The following is a 21,663-nucleotide window of genomic DNA, read 5'->3' on the forward strand; positions in this document are numbered from 1 at the left end:
TACAGCACCCCTTTTGAAATTAAAGGTACAGTGAAAAAGAGGAAGGGTGAATTAAGGCCACAATATTTATTTTACCCCCTCTGCCATTTAATTTCTATAAATGGCTTTGCTGGATAAATTATAGATAGATAATATGTAAGTATTAAATTATAGACATTAAGGTAATTATTGCTAAGAAGAACCTTGCTGGTTCAAACAACCATTATGATGTCCAAATCATGGCAAATTAACTTGGCAAGCCTTAGTATTATGCTTATCACTGGATGCTTTCCTGGTAAGTGCATTTTCACAAAAAGATCAATTCTTTTTTTTTTTTTTTTTGAGACAGAGTCTCACTCTATCACCAGGTGCCAGGCTGGAGTGCAGTGGCGTGACCTCGGCTCACTGCAACCTCTGCCTCCGGGGTTCAAGCAATTCTCCTGCCTCAGCCTCCCGAGTAGCTGGGACTACAGGCGCGCATTACCACGCCCAGCTAATTTTTTTGTATTTTTAATAGAGACGGGGTTTCACCATGTTGGTCAGGATGGTCTCGATCTCTTGACCTCGTGATCTGCCCGCCTCGGCCTCCCAAAGTGCTGGGATTACAGGCTTGAGCCACCGCGCCTGGCCAAAAAGATCAATTCTTATACTGGACAGGTTGCCTCTTATCTACAAAATGGATTAAAAAATGGATAAACTCATTACTTTCCCTTAGCACTGCACCTTAGAAACAGACTACATTACACATGCAAAAATTCTTTTTTTTTTTTTTTTTTTTTTTTTTTGAGACAGAGTCTCACTCAGCTCAGCCACCCAGGCTGGAGTGCAGTGATATGATCTTGGCTCACTGCAACCACCATCTCCTGGGTTCAAACGATTCTCCCTTCTCAGCCTCCCAGGTAGCTGGGATTACAGGCACCTGCTGTCATGCCCAGCCATTTAAAAAAAATTGTTTTATTAGTAGAGACGGGGCTTCACCATGTTTGCCAGGCTGGTCTTGAACTCCCGATCTCAGGTGATCTGCCTGTCTCAGCCTCCCAAAGTGCTAGGATTACAGGTGTGAGCTACCATGGATTATTTTTAATGGTAGTACTAATACTGTCTCTACCACTCCTGGTACTATCATTAAACCATTGCAGCTACTCATTCACCTAAGTGAGACAAATCTGAGATATGGTTCAGTGGTGGTGCTAAGGTTTCCTTCTTTCACTCAGCATGTAGGTGAAAGTCTACACATGTGAGATGGCAAGACTTGTTCAAGAAGCAGTCTGTAGCCATAACTGGGAGTGATGCTTCCTTGCTCAGTTGGGGAGCTTTCCTGTGACTTTGCCTTATTTAGGGTCATGCTCTAAATGTCTCTACTAATTCATGTTGTTATCATTGACCCCATAACTGAAATCTCTTTGTGTTGAACCTTTTTAAGCTTACTGTTAGAAAATTCTGTGTTTCTTATTATTTGCCTCCAATATTTGGAATCTAATGGATATGCTGATAATAATATGCTAATTTGAACACCTAACAGTTAAATCTAGGTAAATATACTGTATAGTCCTCAAGTTCTTTTTACAAAATAAACTGTTCTTGAGTTATAGGGCATAACAGAAATAATATAATTTTGGGAATTGGACAGTGATTCTAATTCCAGCCCTGACAATTAAAACCTTGGGCTACAGCTCTTGAACTCAGTTTTCTTTCTTAGAAACAGGGCATAGCAATATTTTTCTCACAGATTTTTTTTTGTGGGTATTAAAAAAGATAAAGGGAATAAAATTGCACAGACCTGAAAATGAATCTGGCATTTAAATTCGTTGCTCAACATGTTTTACGTCTCCCTCTCTTTTAGGGGACTTCTACAGACCACCACTGTTTCATGAACATAACTTTCATTTAGGTAGAGCCAAATGCCATCTGACTGAGTCTAAGGCAAGGAAGAACCAACTATCTTTACACATAGAAATATGACTGGCCTCCCCATTACCTGATTTTATAAGCTCCTATGAGTAACTTTCTCTTGGTTTTCTTGTCTATAAAATGAGCAGGGAAGAAAGGATTACTACATTCTTTGCATGTCATCATTTTCAGAGTAGCCCTAAAGTTTAGATTTTGTATTAAATAATGGGATCCTTTAGTTTCCGTATGTGTCCAATGTAAACATTCCCTTTAAAAACACATTACAAATATATATCATGCCCTGATACCACTTTTTAAATGTATATTCTCATAGTACCTGGCAAAACCAATCTTCCTAAACCAAATATTGTTTACTAAATATACATAGTAGATTCGGTTTGGGTCTGATTCTGTGACTTCCAGATTTTGCATTTAAAATTTTGGGCTAATTGTGGAGACAGAGACTTAGTCACAGGCAGTTGCCATGATTTTTTATGTGTGTGTGTGTCGGGGGTGGGGGGTTGGAGTAGATTGAACAAGCATTTCATGCACATAATTAAATAAACAATTATTTTGCTTTGCTTTAGATGTTTACCAGGATTCTGCTGAGATAATACATGTGCTCTTCTTTCTCACAATACTTGCTTAGGGCCAAACCATATAGTATAATATATATTTTGGGTGCCAAAAATACTTTCTCATTTAAGAAAGAGGAGGAAGTTGAATTCAGTTAGAAGAGTACAAGAGTCAAGAGACTAGGAATCTAGCTTGGCCTCCTCACTACCCAATTTTATAATCTCCTGTAAGTAACTTTCTCTTGGTTTTCTTGTCTATAAAATGGGCAGGAAAGAGAGGATTATTACATTCTTTATGTGTAGACATTTTCAGATTAGCCCTAAAGGTTTTGATTTTGTATTAAATAATGGCATCATTTAGTTTCCCTATGTGTCCAATGTAAACATTCCCTTTTTAAATACATTATAAATATACATCATGCCCTGATACCATTTTTCAAATGTGTATTCTCATAGTGCCTGGCAAGATCAATCTTCCTAAATCAAATATTCTTTACTAAATAACCAGTTTTTAACTAGGTATTTTCACAATCAACTGTTTCCTCATGAATCATTTCTCTGATTTAAAATGTGAATAAGTTCCTCAATTATCCAGCAGGGGGTGCCATCGAAGAAGACTGGCAGGAGGTACAGTAGTGCCACTGTTTATTTTGGAAGTGATCTAGATACTTATGTCACTTCTGTACATTCATTCCAAATCTAAGCTGTGTCTAAAATGTATTTTAATGACTATGTGAAAACTTAAATGTCATCTAGAATTGCATTTTTAAATGAGTTTGGCACAGTCAGTCTTGTCTCTAAATAATTTGTAAAGAAGCATGTTAAGTGTAGCTATTTTAATACGACACCCTTTTTGGCTACTCTCTCTCCCTCTCAGTCTCTCCCTCCCTCTCTCTCTCTCTCTCTCTTTCTCTCTGTCTCTCATATACAACTAGGATAATTTGGAGGTTATAATTATTTAAAAAAGTCTTATGTTCTATTAAGTTGAAGGCCAGAGAACACAGAACCCCAAAATTCTTTTGGATATGACTTTATAATGCATTGGCTCTAAAAATTGGTGTTCTTACTGTGTCCTGCAGTTTCCTATCATCATAATTGGTTTAGCAGAGTGTCTACATTGCTAATCTCTCTCATTTTTATGTTGATTAAACCTTTTCTAATGGATTTAGTGCATACAGAGAAACGAGAAAAGCCGAAGAAATTATACTGCCAGTGAATTTCAATGAGCCATACATGAGACCAAGGAGGGTAGCGTGCAAACCCATGTTATTAAAATTTGAAATTAATTCCCAACCTTCCTGAGGAGAACATCTACAGGTTAAGTAATAATGGTGATAATAATAACACATTTATACAGTGCCTTATGGTTTACATGTAAATTATCTCTTTGATTCCTCACCAAGACCCAGCATGGTAAATGATGATCCCCATTTTTCCACCAAGGAAACTGAAGCTCAGAGAGGAGTTAAGAGAGTAGTTAAGGGCCCTGCGTGTAGTTTGTGCCTGTAATCCCAGCACTTTGGGAGGCTGAGGCAGGCAGATCATGAGGTTAAGAGATCAAGGCCATCATGGCCAACATGGTGAGACTCGGTCTCTAATAAAAATACAAAAATTAGTCAGACGTGGTGGAGTGCACCTGTAGTCCCAGCAATGCAGGAGACTGAGGCAGGAGAATGGCTTGAACCCAGGAAGCGGAGGTTGCAGTGATTCAAGATTGCGCCACTGCACTCCAGCCTGGTGACAGAGTGAGATTCTGCCTCAAAAAAAAAAGATAGTTCAAATTTACGCAATTAATAAGTACCACAGCACAGTTGAAGCTTACATTCAGATTGTCTGGATTTATTACACACATTATTTTTGTACTCTTTCTACTTTAGCCCCCGTCCAGTAGTATTCTTACATTTCAAATATAAAGAGGGAATTTGGACAGACGATAAGCACATTGCCTAATGCAAAACCATTAGGAGTAGCTTACATTAGCAGAGAAGCTGCGGCAGTCACCCCTGGAAACAGCTGCCTGGTACCTCGCCATCCGCTCTTTCAGGGAGACCAGCTCGTGGATGTCTGACACACCGTCACCCCGAGCAGCACTGTCTTCTACAAGTCCACGCTCAGGTTTATTAGGGCCAACAGTCTCTGAAGGGAAATGGAGCGTGCTTAGATATGTGTTAAGCTTTAAGAGGAAAATAGACTGCAGCATTTCACAATATTTTCAATGTCTCATGATTATCTCCTTCAAGCTTTCGAGCAAAGTTACAAAATGTGTGTATAAGAGCATAAACTTATGTAAACAGAAAAAAATTATCCCCCTCCTACTCTTGGAATTATTGTGATGAGAAATAGTTATTTAGTAACAGATATATAATAAAAATTAACATTTCTCAAGCACTATGTTTTGAATTTATGCTAAATTCTATGTGCATTTTCAAAATTACTTTTCTAATAATCTTGTGATGTAGGCAATATTATTTTCTAAAATTTTTATAAGAAATTAGAGAGTCACGACTATTACAAAACTTTCCAAGGATCACACCTCCAGTAAGCAGCAGATTTGAATATGGTTTGACGAAGTCTCTAATAACAAGTCTAAGAGTTGCCCCTTGCTTCTCTCCTCACCCCTCAACCTTAAAGGAGATACACCTGGCTAAAATACGCAAATACTATGAATACTATAGGCTGTGGATTTCTTTTTCGTTTCTGCATAGAGGCATGTATCACATAAGAAAGAAGTAACAGTGCCATTAGAAACAGATTTTCCAGGCACCCATTTCAGGGAACCTAGTATTTACCCACTTAAGCCATCTACTTGGCAAAAACGCAGGGTAGGAGGAAGTACATATCGGGAAAAGGTGTGAAAGATTGTTCGCACTATCACAGAATAACAGTTGTTAGAAACAGAATGATCTTAAAGACCATGGAATCTAACACAATCTAATCAATCCCTTTTAGGCAGAAGAAAACATATGCCTGAATGTTTCCTTATGTGAAAGGTACATAAAGACCCTCCATTTTTATGTGATTCTCCATGACTATTTAGCTTATGTATGCCAGACTGATCTCAAAACTAGTTTTTCTTATTTAATCTACTGATCTTTGTTGTCATCCCTCTGCCTGATTGTTAACTATTCACTCTTTTTTTTTTTTTTTTTTTTTTTTTTGAGACAGAGTAACGCTCTCGTGGCCCAGGCTGGAGCACAGTGGCGTGATCTCGAATCACTGCAACCTCCTCCTCCTGAGTTCAAGCAATTCTCCTGCCTCAGCCTCCTGAGTAGCTGGGATTACCAGTGTGCACTACTGCAGCTGGCCAATTTTGTATTTTAAGTAGAGATGGGGTTTTGTCATGTTGGCCAGTCTGGTCTTGAACTCCTGACTTCAGACGATCCACCCGCCTCAGCCTCCCAAAGTGCTGGGATTACAGGTGTGAGCCAACATGCCCAGCCTACTATTCAGTCTTAGATGGTTTTGTTTCCAAAATTATTTCAAGGGCATGATATTAGTATGCATATATGTGTGTTTGTATGTGAGTTTACATATCTGCATCACTCATTCATGCATCTCCTGCCTTTTACCCTTAGGTCTGGTAGTTTCTGGGGCTTATGGGGTAGAGTTCTTTGTAGTAATTTCTTATTTGGGTTGGTATAATTTAATCACTATCGACCAAGGCCCAAATAACCTCAAAAAAAAGCCAAGCTGTTCCCTCCCTTCCCCATTTTTCTCTCTCTTCCCTCAGCTCTCAGCCCCAACATTTAACCATCTTATTGAATTGCTTGGTTTTTCTATTAGCGTCTTCAAGGTTTATGTACACAACAGCCGCTGAGAACAATTTCTGTGGCCTAGAAAAATTAAAACTCATTTTCATTTTGACACCTTCCTGGAGTATATAGTTTTCCATAGAGACTTCTTATTCAGTAAACACTTTCATATATTGTAATTAAAATAGTAAAAATACTTAACATGCTATCAAAAAGATAAAAATAAAAAGGAATAAGACATTGTATTATATGAATGCTGATTGTACGACATTGATTATGTTCACAACAAATGCTAGTTATCTTTGAAATTCACCTGTCATCCAAAACTTCATAGCCATACAAAAGACTCTTCCACTTGATTCTGATAAAGAGATTCCCACAAATCACTGAAAGGCTTTCACACGCTGCGGAAAAGCTCTTTATTTTTCCCTGTGGATTATATATCTGCACAGATGAATTCAGTTCACATTCAACTGTGCCGTTCTTACTTTGCCATGAATGAATGCCATATAGATTTTATTGAACATAGTACCCTAAAGTTTTTGCACTTTAAAGTATAAATTTTATTCCTTGTATTATCTGTAAAAGATGCCATTCTTTTGGTAATCTTAATAGATCAGGCTTTTTGTTGTTGTTGTTTTCAAAATTTACAAATAGCATTTCTCTCTCAAGTATTTGATTTTTAACATTTTTTAATGACAAAATGCCCGACATTATTTGTCAAAAAGAAATCAGTGGCCTGGGTATTGAGATATTTGGATTCCATTGTTCATGGCCATTTCGAATGATTATAGAAAAGATTCTCTCTCTGTTCCTGCTCCCACCCCGCCTCTTTTTCCCCTATCAGTGACTGCATACCCAGGTAGGGTGTTGGATTACAAAAATTACCTTGAACCAATAGGCTGTATCCATATTATTTCCTAACCCTCTAGTCAATTTCTATCAATTTATTAATCTGAAAAATGAGATGATACTTCCTTCACAGTCTACTATAATGCAGTGCACCTATAGCTGATAACACCCGATGTAAATTTTTAGGGTACCCAAGTAAGCCCCTTCCTTGGGGGTGTTGAGGAAAATGAGGTGCTTGACCTCATAATACTCAATTCCACAAGGCTTGATGCAATTGAGTTTGAAGAACAGTATAAAGTGAGTTTATGGTATTAATTAAAGAGAAAGACTTCGGAGAACAAATAATGCTTATTGTCATACAATACTTGTGGAAAAATAGGGAATGATAAAACCATTAATTATGCAAGTCAGACAGGAAAGGAACAAACTGAAAGGCTAAAGTACTCTGTGAAAAAAAGGAAGGGAAAATTTAAATTTTCAAATGACTATTATTCTTAGAAAGCATCATAAATATTAATATCAATAAATTATGTTGTTGGAGGTTTTCACCTCTAAGGCTTAGAGGTAATTCATTGTACAGATGAGTAATTCAAAATCCAGAGAAGTTCAGTGAATTCTCCAAAATCTTGAGTTAATGTGTAGCTGGGCTTAGAATTCATTGTGCACTAAATATAGAAAGTGGGCATTTATTCACATATATAAAAATAATTTATAATCTATTCAAAATATTCATTCTTTGTGTAATAAAATACATCATACAAAACAGAAAAATATCAAAAAGCACTTGGGAAGAAGATGAAAGACTAAAAAATACAATCTTTTATCATGGCAACTATTAGATATCAAATATAAGAATGTCTATTACAAGGGTTTTGAGGTTCTTAGAAAAAATATTTACATTGTAATCTCAATATAATAGAAAAAGTCATATACTATAGATAGCTCCGACTTATGCCCATTTTTAGATTCTTAAACCATGAGAAATTGTGTGACTAGAGGTCTTTTTTCTCAAGCCCAAAACATGCTTTTCTTCTGCAGTTTTTAGACACAAACTAAATCGATCAATAAAATTTGACCAGGTTGTAAAAATTCATTATGCCTTCCTGAATTTTATTTTCTATGGAGAGTCCATGTTTAAAACATTCAAAAAACACACAGTAGTACAATATTTATAAGGCAGAACACTTCCTTTCTCGACCAATTATTCGCATGTTTGCAGTCCGTAACAGAAAGGATTGCATAGCTACCCCATGTGTTTCCTTGAAGTTGGTAAGATGTCAGAGACAGAAAACCATGAGAAATAGTCAATGTAATTAATGCATTCTAGAATTTTCACCTAATTTTACAAATTATACAATCAGATAAAGAATTATTATGAATATGTACAGATTAATATATAAAGACATTTCAAAAAGATTATTGATAGATACATTATGAACCATCCTAAACTAGCTGTTCAGGAAATTTCAAATTTGGAATTCAGTGATTTATAGAAATGATATGTTCTTACAACATTAAGAAGTGAAAAATCTATCATTTTCCATTAAGCAATTATCAAAAAATCTGAAGTAAGTTATAAATATGATCCTAAATTTTTCATAGAGTTACTATTTGGAAATAAATGTCAGTGGCTTGATACATAGAGTTAGGGTCAATGTGTTGTTGAAAAATACAGGCAGAGCCTGAAAAAATATGTGTAGAAGACACTTAACTGTGTCTGGGTTCACAAGGCCAACAGCTTTGTCGTGATCTTATTTCTAAAGCCAGATTGCATCTCATCCCATTCTCTAAATGTAAAAACTTCTTATTACTTGCAAAATATGAGAGATATTCTTAAATTGTACTTGTGGATAGTCTTATGGAAAGGATGACTGTGTAGCAATACAATTGATATTACTAAGAGAGAGATATATTAATATTGGTGCTTTAAAAAGGGCTTAAACATTGTTTAAATTTGTGTGAGTCATCTCATTTCTTTTCCCTTCTGCCTTCCCATTGCAGACAATGTAAAAGTCTACAGAATAAAATAGAAAGCACTCTGAACTCCTTAGTGCTTTCAGAGACCACTTGGTAGTGTTTGGGTTGTGAGGCTGATATGGGCCATGTCTGATTTATAGCAGAGACTTGGCTCAGGTGAAATCAGAAGACAAGACATTTGCCAAAGACGAGAAAAAAACTAAAGATATTCAAACATTTTGAAGAATTAAAATACACATTGAAGGCAGTAAATTGGATAATATATGCTATAGAAAAGAAAATCAATAGCATACTAGCAGCAATAGGAAATACAGCAAAGATGGAAAACAGAGTAAAATCCATACTACAGGCATTGTAGTGCCAGGGTCGGGGAGTAGGTAGAAGAAATAAGATATACCAGAAGAAAAAATGTGCAAAAAATGAAATTTGGGCATAGACTGAAAATATTTACCACAACCCAGCAATAAAGTTAATTTAAACATACCAACATATTGGCAAATCCTGGTGAACATTTTAAGTTCATGGAAAAAGAAGAATTCTATAGTTATCCAGACACATGAAGACTATCTGTGATAAAAAAGCAACATTGAGATATCCTTAGATGTTTTCTTTCTGATGCCAAACACTAAAGGGAATTAGAGAACCAGTTACTGGTTACTGAAATTTTAGTTTTGTGAACCAGAGTCTACATGAGTCCAAGCTGACAACCATGTGAGAAGGCAATACAAAATCAAACACAGAGCATGTAATAACAAAAGGCAACCCAAAAGAAAACAAAGGCCCTTGAAATATAATTCCTAAACAATAAGGCAGGCTTAAAAATAGTTATATTTATTTGTTTATAATTAAAAGTATTAGTGGTAGAAATAATCAGAGGTCAAACTTCTCATGGAAAGATGAAGGCAAATAACCTAATGACGTACCATGTGCAATAAATAAATACAAAACAAACAACACAATGTAAAAAAACATATTGGTCAAAAAGTTACCAGGCAAATATAAATGAAGAAAAGTTATCATTACTATGCTAATTTCATGAAAAGTATCTGTAAAAACAAATTATTCATATATTAAATGAGACAGAGGACCATTCTATATCTAAAAGATACTGTTCACTATGAAGCTGGAATAACTTTTGATCGCTACATGCTGATTAGCACAGTTTAGTAACATAAAAGGCCATTAGTAACAAGGAAAAAAAAACCTTTATGGGAAAATAATAGCTGTGGGTGACTTTAATGTATCTTTCTACACCTTGCCTGATGGAAGTTCAAAATAAATAATTTTGAATTATATAATTATATATAAATTGAATTATATAATTATACAATTAATAAGGTTTATGTAATTATGTAATTGATAAGGTACATTCATATTCATTATCATGAAACAAATATTGATTAGCTACAAAAAGCATAAGATACATTCACATTCATCTTTCAGGGCTTTCAGTATAGTTGGAGGGACAGGGCATTATAGCCGGTGTGTAATGGGCTTGTACCAATTGTGTTGGGAGCCTACAGTGAGGACATAATCCACCTGTGTATAGTTAGTGAAGCACGTGTCAGGAAAGACATCCTGAAACGTAGCACATCTGAACGGGACCCTGAAGGAGTTGGCCATGTGAATACGTGTTATAGAGAAAGATGCAAAAGGGGATGAAACTGCAGCACTGTCAACAAATTGTGTTGAGAAGATCGGGTAATGATTTTGAGGAAAATGTTAAGAGATCCCCACTTCACGGCATTTTGCAAATGAAATACCAGATGGGCTGAAGAGTTAAATATATTTTTTAAAATTATGAATCTGTAGAGAAATAGAAGTAGTTCTTAAAATGGTTTCAACTGGACTTCATAAGCATAAGAATTCCAAGTAAAAATATTTTTAGCAGTTTGTAGGAGAAAATAAAAATTGGAAAAGGATAATTATAATAAATAAAGAACACTCGTGAGCCAGAAAAAAAAGTGCTAATATTGAAAAATGGATAGAGGACCTGAAAAAATGATTCACAAGTGAAAAATTCATAGTAAATATGTATAAAGTAATTTCTATGTGTCAGAATATTAATCCATGTAATACTCTCAATCATATTAGGAGATACAGGCTATTTTATTTTTTAATCTTCATTTTACAGTTAAGGAAACAGAGACAGTTTCTAAAACCTGCACCAATTCAGGCAACTGGTGAGTTTTGAGCTGGGAAGGGAAGCTCAGCAATCTCCCTCAGTCTCTGTAACAACTCCAATTCCGATGCTACCTCTTAAGAAGGACCAGTGTTGAACAACAAACAGAATCACTATGCCCAGTAAACAAATGAGGGAAAAAACAAAGAGATGCCTTTTTCTGTTATGTACTGACTCATACTGCATATACAATAAAAAATATCCGTAATATTTTCAGATGGCTAGTTTAGTGTCTAACTGTGACACAAAATAAATTATAAAGTTAACAATAATTTAAACTGTTTAGCAGAAAAACCAGAATTTATTATTTTTTCTTTGAAATTTGCTAAAACCGATGTAAGAAGCCTTCATTTAATCCCACCTAAGAACCAGGCAAAGCGTGCTGGTGAATCCCATGGAAGCTGCAAACTGAAGCTATCATAGATACCAGCTTCAAGAAGGCATGCATCATGAAGAACTCAACTGTTTAGTTCTTGAAAAAAATTGATTAAGAACCACATTGGGAAAATGATGAACTAAATTCTGTCAAACCTAAATACATGATCTATAACCCAGCGTGGATTTGTGTGCAGGATATCATACCAATACACATATCATAGGCTCAGAGCCAGTAGCATGAATAAATTTTTCTATAATTCTTAATATTTGCAAATCCCTCAGCTAATAATAAAATTCATCTCATTTTAAGCATTCAGAATGCTGCTGCCAAGTGAAATTTGTAATCAATTTGAGTTTTATATATTCTTATCCTCATTTGAATATTATAAAACCAATAAATAGATGGAGAATAAAATGAAAGGAAGTCTACAGCACAGTCCTGAATTAATTCAGAGTTCTTAAAAAACATGGAGAAGAAGGGTGAGGGAATAAAAATGAGTGGAAGTAAGCACAAAAACCATCTTGTAGCGCTTTTTTTCCAGCAAAAAAAGCGGATTTTTTTCCAGCAAAAAAAACAGTGGCTCAGATTCAACTCCTTAAACTAACCTCCCTATGACCCTATTCCCCCAAAATGCATTATTATCATATGTGTACTTGTCACCTTTCGAAAAATCCATCCATTCATCTGATTACTTGGGCTTTATACATTAACAAAAGAAGATCTCCTGTGTTAATAAAAGGGATTAGTTCTCACTTTCTTACTAAGCCCCTACTAGCTAGTATTCTCCTTGTTCACCATATACTGGAAGAGATCCTTTAAATCCAGGCTACTGGAAGGAAGACAAAATTCAGCATTGTAGTAGATAGAACATTGGTCCCCCAAAGATGTTCACATCCTAGTCCCCTATGAATATGTGAGCTTACATAGCAAAGGGGATTTTGCAGATATGATAAAGTTGAGGATTTTGAAATGAGATTATGCTAGATTATTCAAGTGGGTTCTATGTAATCACAAGGGTCCTTATAAGTGAAAGAAGGAGTCAGGAGCGTTAGACAGGAGATGTGAAGACAGAAATGGGAGAGTGAGGAGACTGATTTGAAGATTTGACACTGCTGGCTTTGAAGGTAGAACTAAGGTCCACAAATCGAGGAATACAGGCAGCTTCAAGAAGCTGGAAAAGGCAAATAAACAGATTCCCCTCCTAGATCTTCTGGAGGAAGCTTGGTGCAGCGAACACCTTACTTTTTTCCCAGTGAAACCCACTTTGGACTTTGGACCTCCAGAACTATCGGAATCTGTTGCATTTTGGTAATTTGGCGCAGCAACAATAGGACACTGACACAAACACTCACTGTACACATACATATGTCTGTCCACGTCGCAAATTGCTACATACTACTAGATACTTTTAAAGGCATATTTCAGTTCCAGCTCCCCAAATTGCACAGACACATAAATACACAAACCACGACATGATGGAGCCATCTCTGAAGTTACTTTTCAGTGAGCCACCACACCTGCCCCAAAGAAGAAATGCCCGCCTCCCCGATAAGACTCAGCTTAAGTGTCCATTTAGATTCTAATCTCTCTGTATAACAGGACTGCTGTTTCCAACTGCTGTCGCTTCTTTTTCTATAGACATGTCTTCTGTCTTTTGCAGCTCCTATCATCTCATGGGAAGTACTTCTGGTACCAGAGCAGTTATGAATTAAGAAAATTTAATCAGAAGTCAGGTAATCATTAGTATAAAAATATTGCTAGTTTGGATATATATGAAAATCAAATCATACTGCTATTAAATATTTTTAAATTAATCAGTTAGCTTAGAGATTTGGCCAGTTTAAAAAAATCAATATTTCAATAAAATGACTTAAATTTTATTGAAATAGTCTAATAAATCAGAATCATTAAATGCCCGTAGATGGTGCATATTTTTACAATATTAGTCTCCTGTTGGACATTTCTCTAGTACAATCAGACTTACATTACACTATAATATTGATAGCTATCAGTTAATGAATATAATGTGGTAATCATGTTACATGTATTATCCCATTAATTATCATAACAACCATATCTAATGGGTGGTTTATTCCCATTTTACTGATGAGGACATAATGCTCAGAAGATAATATATAGTAAGTAGCTGACCCTGAAGTTGATTTCAATTATTTCTGCATACAACTTTCAACTCTACGCAGTCTCTTACTTCTTTTCTGCTTCCTAAATATATGAACATAAATCCTTTCTAGACATTGACTTCAACATAATCTAAGGATAAATCAAAGGGAAACGAATAAGCTGAATTTCCATAGCTACAAGTGGCTCCTTTTCATTCTTGCAAGCTTGAGTTTAGAATTAGAAATCGAAGCAAATTTCTCAGCTGCGTTGCTTTGATCGCCATAGAGATCAAACTTGAGAAGGGGTTAAGGTTAGGTTCAACCGAACAGAGAAGGGAATAAAGTTGACTGTATAGAAGAGAAAAGGCAAAGCAGGGCACACTGGTCTCATTTTTAAGTGATCTACTATGCCCCAGGGGATGGGAGGGGGTGTTGCGCTTTCATCCAAATGCCGCCTTGTCTCAGTCTGTATCACAGCTATATACTGAAGGTATATAGTACATTTTCTACCTTCCTTCCTTCCTTCCTTCCTCCCTCCCTCTCTCTTTCTTTGTTTCTTTGTTTGCTTCTCTTTCTTTCTTTCTTTCTTTCTTCTTTCTTTCTCGTTCTTTTTCTTTCTTCTTTCTTTCCTCTTTCTCTCTTTCTTGCCTTCCTGCCTTCCTGTCTTCCTGCCTTCTTTCTCTTTTCTTTTCTTTTGGACAGAGTTTTGCTCTATCACCCAGGCTGGAGTGCAGTGGCAAAATCTCGGCTCACTGCAACCCCTGCAGCCCAAGTTCAAGTGTTTCTCCTGCCTCAGCCTCCTGAGTAGCTGGGACTACAGGTGCCTGCCACCATGCCTGGCTAATTTTTGTATTTTTAGTAGAGACAGGGTTTTACCATGTTGGCCAGGCTGGTCTCAAACTCCTGACCTCAAGTGATGTGCCCACCTTTGCCTCCCCAAGTGCTGGGATTACAGGCGTGAGCCACCACACCTGTCAGGTATATGGTACATTTTCCTCTTAGGGCTCTAGTCATGCATTCTATAAACATCTACTTCTCATCTACTGTTGGCTAGGCACAGTTGTCAGAGTTGGAGACAAATTAATCACCATCATAGTCAGTCATGCTCCACTTGAAGAGAGAAAAAAAGAATAACACTAGAAAGATTCAGAAGAAATACAGTATTGATCTGACCTTACCTCTAAAAAGATAAATATAACAGGTTTTATGAATGTATATGACATGCAAAGTGTTAGTTCATCTGTGGTTTTGGCACTAGGCCATGAACCACCAATTTTTCACCTACAAGCAACACGAAAGTCCACTGAAAATGTAAAGTCCATGAAAATCACCCTTGCACGTCACTGTAGAGACAGATCAGCTCTTTCCACCTTGCCCCCCCTTAATGGTTCCTCACGATTCTTCCTGCTCTATGTCTTTTTTTAGGTGAAATCATGAAATCATCATTCAAAGTTTCTGACTTTTAAAATTTCGTATGAGGCCTTTGAGCAATGGGCTTGGCACAGTGAACCTTGATCCTGATCTGGACCAGCCCAGGTGATTACTAGGCCAGTCTTTTAAGTCCCTCCTGCTTTGTGGCTGCCTACAAAAGGTAAAGAGAAGGAAACTGTATCCTTCATTGATGATTAATTCTACTGTTGTTCTACTAAGTACCCATGGGTTGCAAAACTCTACATTGTGAGAAAAATTCCTAAATATAAATACATTGTCATATTTGGTTAGTTTGAATATGTATCTCCTTTCTATTTAATTTCAGTACTCATTCTCTTTAAATTAGTTGCTATCCTATTCTTTCTAAAGTCTCTGTTTTAGAAAATCCTAAAATTTCAAATCATTCTACGTAATTGTTTCTTACAGAATTGCTACCTCTTTGACATAACTTCTTTTTCAGATCCTAATTTTTGAACGTATCTCTTTTTCATTCCTACCGCTTCTTTGTGCCTTTCCTTTTCCCAAAAGGATTCCCCTGTGATTCTTAGCTTTCCAGATCCTCCTTTATGTGTGATTTAGTTACTAGGGGGCAGTGACCTTGTGGGGAGATTTTCATCTTCTTTCTGGTTGTCTAAGCTGGAATGAAAACTTGAAAAATGGCAAGCAAATGTGCTCACCCCTCAGCCATGGAGAGACACTAGGCAGGCTCAGTCTATGATTAATAGCAAGTGTGCGTGCCTCTGAGGGACTGGTTAAAATATCCACTAGTGTCCCTAAAGCCATGAGGGCCTCCAGAATACATAGAATGTGATTTAATTCTGGGTCAAAGCAGTGCATTGGTAGATGGGGATGACCCGTGCACTCTAGCTTAAAATCTTTTTCCTAAAATGATCAACTTTTGTCTTTCATAGGCTTTGTAACATTCCATATGAAGAAGGTCATCTGTAGTGAACTGTTTTGCTTAATTCTAAGTATGCTGTTGGCATTCAATGGAACAAAGAATACTCCAAGGTAATGTAATAGAGATGAAGCTTTAATAATTCGCGGCTATGAAAAATATCTTCCTGGCAGGCGTATCTTTAAGTTGTTCGAATATACACAGAGGTAGGAATGTTAATCATTTACAGTTGTTATCTTAAATATTTTTTGTGCTAAGAGCATTCTGTATGAACTAGAGGTATCTGAATGTATTTTAGGAGTTTCCTCTCTTTACCTTCATCCCAACTTTCATGCCTCTTTTAAGGTTAGCATCTGAAATTTATTTTGACAAAGAATCTTAAAAGAAAGTCCAGATCATCAGATTCAACTCTCACCAACTTATACATGACACTCTGGCAGCTTTTCTCCTACTAATCACACTTTTTGTTTGAATAATAAACTGTATTTAATTCCATCAAATTTCTGCCTTGGAAAAATCAGTCCCTGAATTCACACAAACTGTTTGCAATGATCATAAGTCTTTGTTTAAAATGCTTTCTCTGTGTAAGTCCAAAAACAGCAGCATTCTTTGATATTTTTTTTCTTTTGAACGTAATGACTGATAGACTTGATCAAAGAAAGGAAGCCACACTAATTCTACACACTTTCTTTACTGAACATTATTTGGAAAAATGAAGCAATCGAGGAGAAAAGTGAAAATGCTTAAATAATGCAACATGGCTTGGTGAATAACCTAGACTTCTGGAAGGAAATTCATTCTTTCAGAGCAGTAATGTACTTTGACAAATAGTATCTTAAACATTGAAATCTTTCAAAACAATGTGGCCTTTAATTACTTTATCCTGGGTAGGAATATAAAATGTCTACTTAACTGGCTAATGTTAAGCAGAAATATTAAGAATCCATGTTTGACACCGTTATTCTTATGAAAGCTTCATGTTCTTCAATGTGCTTTAAATTAAAAAGTAATTGGCATCTTGTTCATATGTTTATACTTTCACAACTGCATTTTGATTCCTCTCCTTCATAATTTTGAGGGACATTGAAAAATGTTGTATACATTTTAAACAGGTTTTATAAAAGCTTAGAACACAAATGTTTACATATTAAAACTATAATAATTTTAATGTATCAAAACTCTGATGCAATCAGATGCAGTGTTACTCTCCTCTGTAACCAGTAACATGACCCAAACACCCTTTGCCTATAAATGCAGCACATAATTTCAAAAGAAAGAGATGATGTCATATTCCTAACGACATACTGGTCCTAGGAATGGTTCAAAGAGTGGAAGTAATTTAATAGTCTTCCCTGCTTATGATACATATGGAGCATATAATTAGTCTGTATCATCATCCCTTAATTTATTTGTAGTTATTTATCTTTAAAAATTTGGCATAGGCATTTGTTTCTTTTCCCTCAAATTCAAAACCTAATCCTATACATGCACCATACGTGGAAGAACTCATTTATGCTGTTTATCTCACTCCTGTTTTTAAAGGGCAAAGTGTATAAATCAGACTTTAAATGCGATTCAAATTGAACTCTGCTATTTCCCATACACATTAAGACAGATACATCAATGATGAATTTAACAACAAAGAATTTAACACTGGCAAACAGAAGTTTTCCTACACCAATGGTATTTAAACTCAAGTGTAAAAGATAAGGGGAGGAAAGTTGGGATGGGATGTAAAAAGCAGTTGGGTTTCTGTGTAAAATTCCCTATGAAACTAGGCTTTCACAGTTTTAAAGTTGTGAATATAGCAGGTTGGCCACCACACAGTGGCCAGAAATGCTAATTTCAGGATCCTTACATGCAAAGGTGGGAAAAATAGAAAATATTTTCGAAAATGATATGCTTGTGTGTTCCCTAATAGTGAGTGGCAGAGCCTTCCTTAATATTTTTGCAGAACTGGTTATTAAATTTCTATTATTATCTAGAGCTAACCTTTTTAGATCACTGAGAAGTAAACTGATGATTGAGATGAAAATGGTCAACTTAACAGGTATTTAATGTTTAACATATTGACATATAAACAGCAGGTGCCCATTAAGCATTTGCTGAATGAATTTGTCTTGAAATAATATTACAAAAGTCAACGCCTGTCTTTTCATGGTTCCCATTAGCAGATTTTGCTACTTTCTCTCTCCTACTTTTTTGTGAAGTATAGAAAACAAGCTTTAAATTATGCAATAGAAGTTATTAAGCAAAATTGAGAAGTTATGTGAAAGTCGAGATTAGAGCTTCCAGGAAGGAACGAAAATAAATGCCTTGCATGTAAACCTGCGAGTCTCCCACAATGAAATTCAGCACTTCACCCAAAAGTTTCAGCAGGGCACCACATGAGCAGGTGAAAATTAGAACTGTGCAAAAATATTTGTTTGGAAAGTGAAACCAGTCAATTTTGGGCTTTCTGCCAAATGTAACTACTGCCAAAATTTCTCCTGTTGTTGTATAGCTACACAAAGCAATTAGAAATGTTATAGCTAACAAATTCCAAATACGTTCATGTCCCTGTCATATTTCAGTCAAGAAGAAAATACCTATCCTCCACAGCTCAGTGAGCTAAGTACAGACAGGACATGAAAACACCTGCCAGCACCCCCCCGACATACCTACGCACAACCAACCCACCTCTGTCATTTTTCTTTGGAGGACCGGTTAATCAGAAGCAGTATCCTCCTAGTTTTGTGGGATCTAGGAAAAAGATCTCAGTAGGTTTTCAGGATGTCCCAGTGTACTCCTCTTGAGTGGGAAGCCTGCCAAGGAAAGCAGATGTGGCACGAAGCCTAGGTCCTATTCACCAGCAGTGCGGGGCCTCAGGAAATGTCACCAGCCTCACTAAGCCTTACACTAGGTCGCCATCACAGAAAGCCTCAAAGAAGGAGAACTGCAAAATGCTGATGCTTTGCAGCACTCTCTGTGTCATTCTTTACAGTGTCAAATCTGAGCATAGACTTGGTAAGTGACTAGACACACAAATAACACTCATCTATTGTGGCCAGTCTACACACACACACACACACACACACACAATTCTTGACATCCAACCATGTATAGTGTCCAACATTCCATCCCCAGTCTTCCTCGTTTTGTCTTACCACACACAATCCATCAGATCTCAGCTTCATCTGTATTATCACATTATCAATGCACATCTCTAGTAAGTATTTAATCTCTAAATTATGTGGCCAAAACTTTTAAAATTTAACACAGCTTAAAAATATTATGCACAAACTTATTTCCAGTCTTTAATTTTCCAGTTGTGTATTATCATAGAGAACTTTTGAGATTGTCAGGAAAAATGACGAATGTATAATAATAAGGAGTCAGTTAAAGGTGAGGAAAATGATGTTGAGTATTAGCTTATGTGCAGCTGCGGAACTATGAATCTCTCATGCTCTCTCTCTCTCTCTTTCACACACATACACGCACACAAGCACACACACACACACACACACACACACACACACACACGGCAGCCTGGGAATGGGAGCAAAATAGCACATTATGGGAAAATGTTGAATTGGTTTTCGGTTTAGTGGATTTAGCCAGAATTGGGGACAGAGTGAGACGGGGGGGTCAATGGAAGCTCTGGGCTAATACAGGGCCCAGACTGAGTGGGCATTACGTCTAGCCTCCCTGCTTTAAACTCTCAAACTTGCTCCTGCAGCCCAGAGTTAGATGCTTTAAACATATCTGAATTGCTTTTGGCCTTCGTTTTGAAATGTATGCCATCATCCATTGTAGGCGCCATCCTTTCTTGTCCCTCTACCCACTTATTTCTGACCTTGTGATTTTCCTGATGCATTGCACCATTTCAATGGCTTGTGATTGTTTTGCTTCCTTTTCAACTATTGGGTTCTCTTTGCCCTCTCTGCTTTAGATTCCCATGATAAACAGTCCGGTCTCCACAGAACCATCTTTCAGTGCCTTGCTCTTGAGTGAGAGTTTTTCTTCCATCTTTTCACAGACACTGTGAGTGGATTCAAGACGTGGAGAGATGAAGTAAATAGAGGTGGAAGGGGCTGGTGTGCAGGACATGCTGAGAATATGGAGACTATGCTGAAGATCAAGCTCAGTTGCAGTTGGAAAGAGAGAGAGGAAGAAATGTAAAAACGAAAGCTGTCATCAGAGAGAATATTTTGAGAGTCTAAGAACTAGGTCAAATTACTGACAAGGTATAAAATGTGGCTGTAAGTAGCCTTGTCAGAAAAGAGACTGGAGTCATTAGGGTTGAGATGGTTGAAGAATTCAGTTTTTTGAAATAATGTGATGTTTCCATCACCAAGGATAAGAGAAAGTTTATTTGTTTCAAGTGTCAGAACGATTATAATAGGAAGAGGGCATTAATAGCTTTCTACAACTCCAGAAGAGGACAGAAATTTAATTCGAGCTGAAGAGTGCATCTGTGAAAGATAAGGGTGTTTTTAGCAACAGAACAACCTATTAAATCAGGTAGACAGGTTTCTCTTTGAAACACTTTTTAGTGTCTTGCAGTTTTCAGTGTTCAGCATATAGGGTAACATGGTACTTTATATTCTTACCTTGCTCTTTGGAATATATTGATAATAGTTACTATGTTACATTATGTTCATACAGTAAATAGTAATATTATTAATAACAAAAGCTTATGCAGCACTATGTGCCAGGGACAAATGCTTTAGAACGCTGCAAAGATAAATTCCTTTAATCCTCGAAATAAGTCTATGAGATAGATACTACTAGTATCTCTAATTTCAGATGAGGAAATGAGGTACAGAGTTGTTAATTTGCCCAAGGTCAATCAGTAGGTAAATCTAAGAGATGAAATTCAAACCCAGGCAGTCTGGTTCCAAAGTCTGCATTCAACCAGTTAGGGTTAACATGACAGCATTTTTTATTTTCCCGTAGCGTTCTGTGGAGTTTATTTGGAACCTCTTCTGGCTATAGGAGATGATGTTTTTGAGATTCTGGTCACCTGAGAACACTTTATGCATATCAAGGCTGGTTGTAATGCTGGGGTTACAGAAAATAATTCAAAGGTCTTTAATAGAAATAAAATAAAAAAGAAGGAATGGGAACTGGAGAAAGATAAAAATAGCACATTATTTGTGAAATTTTTCTAATTTTTTAAGGATTGATCAAAACATGAAGACAGGCTGTGTGTGGTGACTCACACCAATCCCAGCACTTTGGGACGCCGAGGCGGGTGGATCACCTAAGGTCGGGAGTTCGAGACCAGCCTGGCCAACATGGTGAAACCTTGTCTCTGCTAAAAATACAAAAATTAGCTGGGCATGTTGGCGCATGGCCTGTAATCCCAGCTACTGGGGAGGCTGAAGCAGGAGAATCACTTGAACTGGGGAGGTAGAGGTTGCAGCGAGCTGAGATCATGCCGTTACACTCTAGCCTGGGCAATAGAGTGAGATGCCATCTCAAAAACAAAACAAAATGTAAAGATGGTACCAACAAGGAAAATTTATATATCAACCCCTGGAACTACTTTTATATATTCACCCCTGGAAGAATAAGCCTATAGGAAACTTGTGCTATTATTATTATTACTATTTTGTTTGACACTTTCTCAATAAGAATATTTAT

The 21,663-nt window shown here is 36.6% G+C and overlaps 1 protein-coding gene across 3 annotated transcripts in view; it reads right to left on the minus strand.

The window, feature by feature from the left end:
- The window catches only part of XIRP2 (xin actin binding repeat containing 2), a 71,862-nt gene that overhangs the window by 43,405 nt on the left and 6,794 nt on the right, over positions 1 to 21,663 (minus strand). Inside the window, exon 2 of one of the 3 annotated variants that reach the window (XM_003921911.4) lies at positions 4,420 to 4,580. The exons of 1 other annotated variant lie outside the window; for it this stretch is intronic. In XM_003921911.4, the coding sequence (XP_003921960.3) occupies positions 4,420 to 4,476 (57 nt within the window). In that variant the 5' untranslated portion in view covers positions 4,477 to 4,580. Of the gene's footprint in view, positions 1 to 4,419; positions 4,581 to 21,663 lie in introns of those variants that run through there. One more of the 3 variants, XM_074399548.1, reaches the window with a different exon arrangement.

The sequence above is a fragment of the Saimiri boliviensis genome, chromosome 5 (genome assembly GCF_048565385.1).
Source record: "Saimiri boliviensis isolate mSaiBol1 chromosome 5, mSaiBol1.pri, whole genome shotgun sequence".
In the NCBI taxonomy this organism is placed as follows: Eukaryota; Metazoa; Chordata; class Mammalia; order Primates; family Cebidae; genus Saimiri; species Saimiri boliviensis.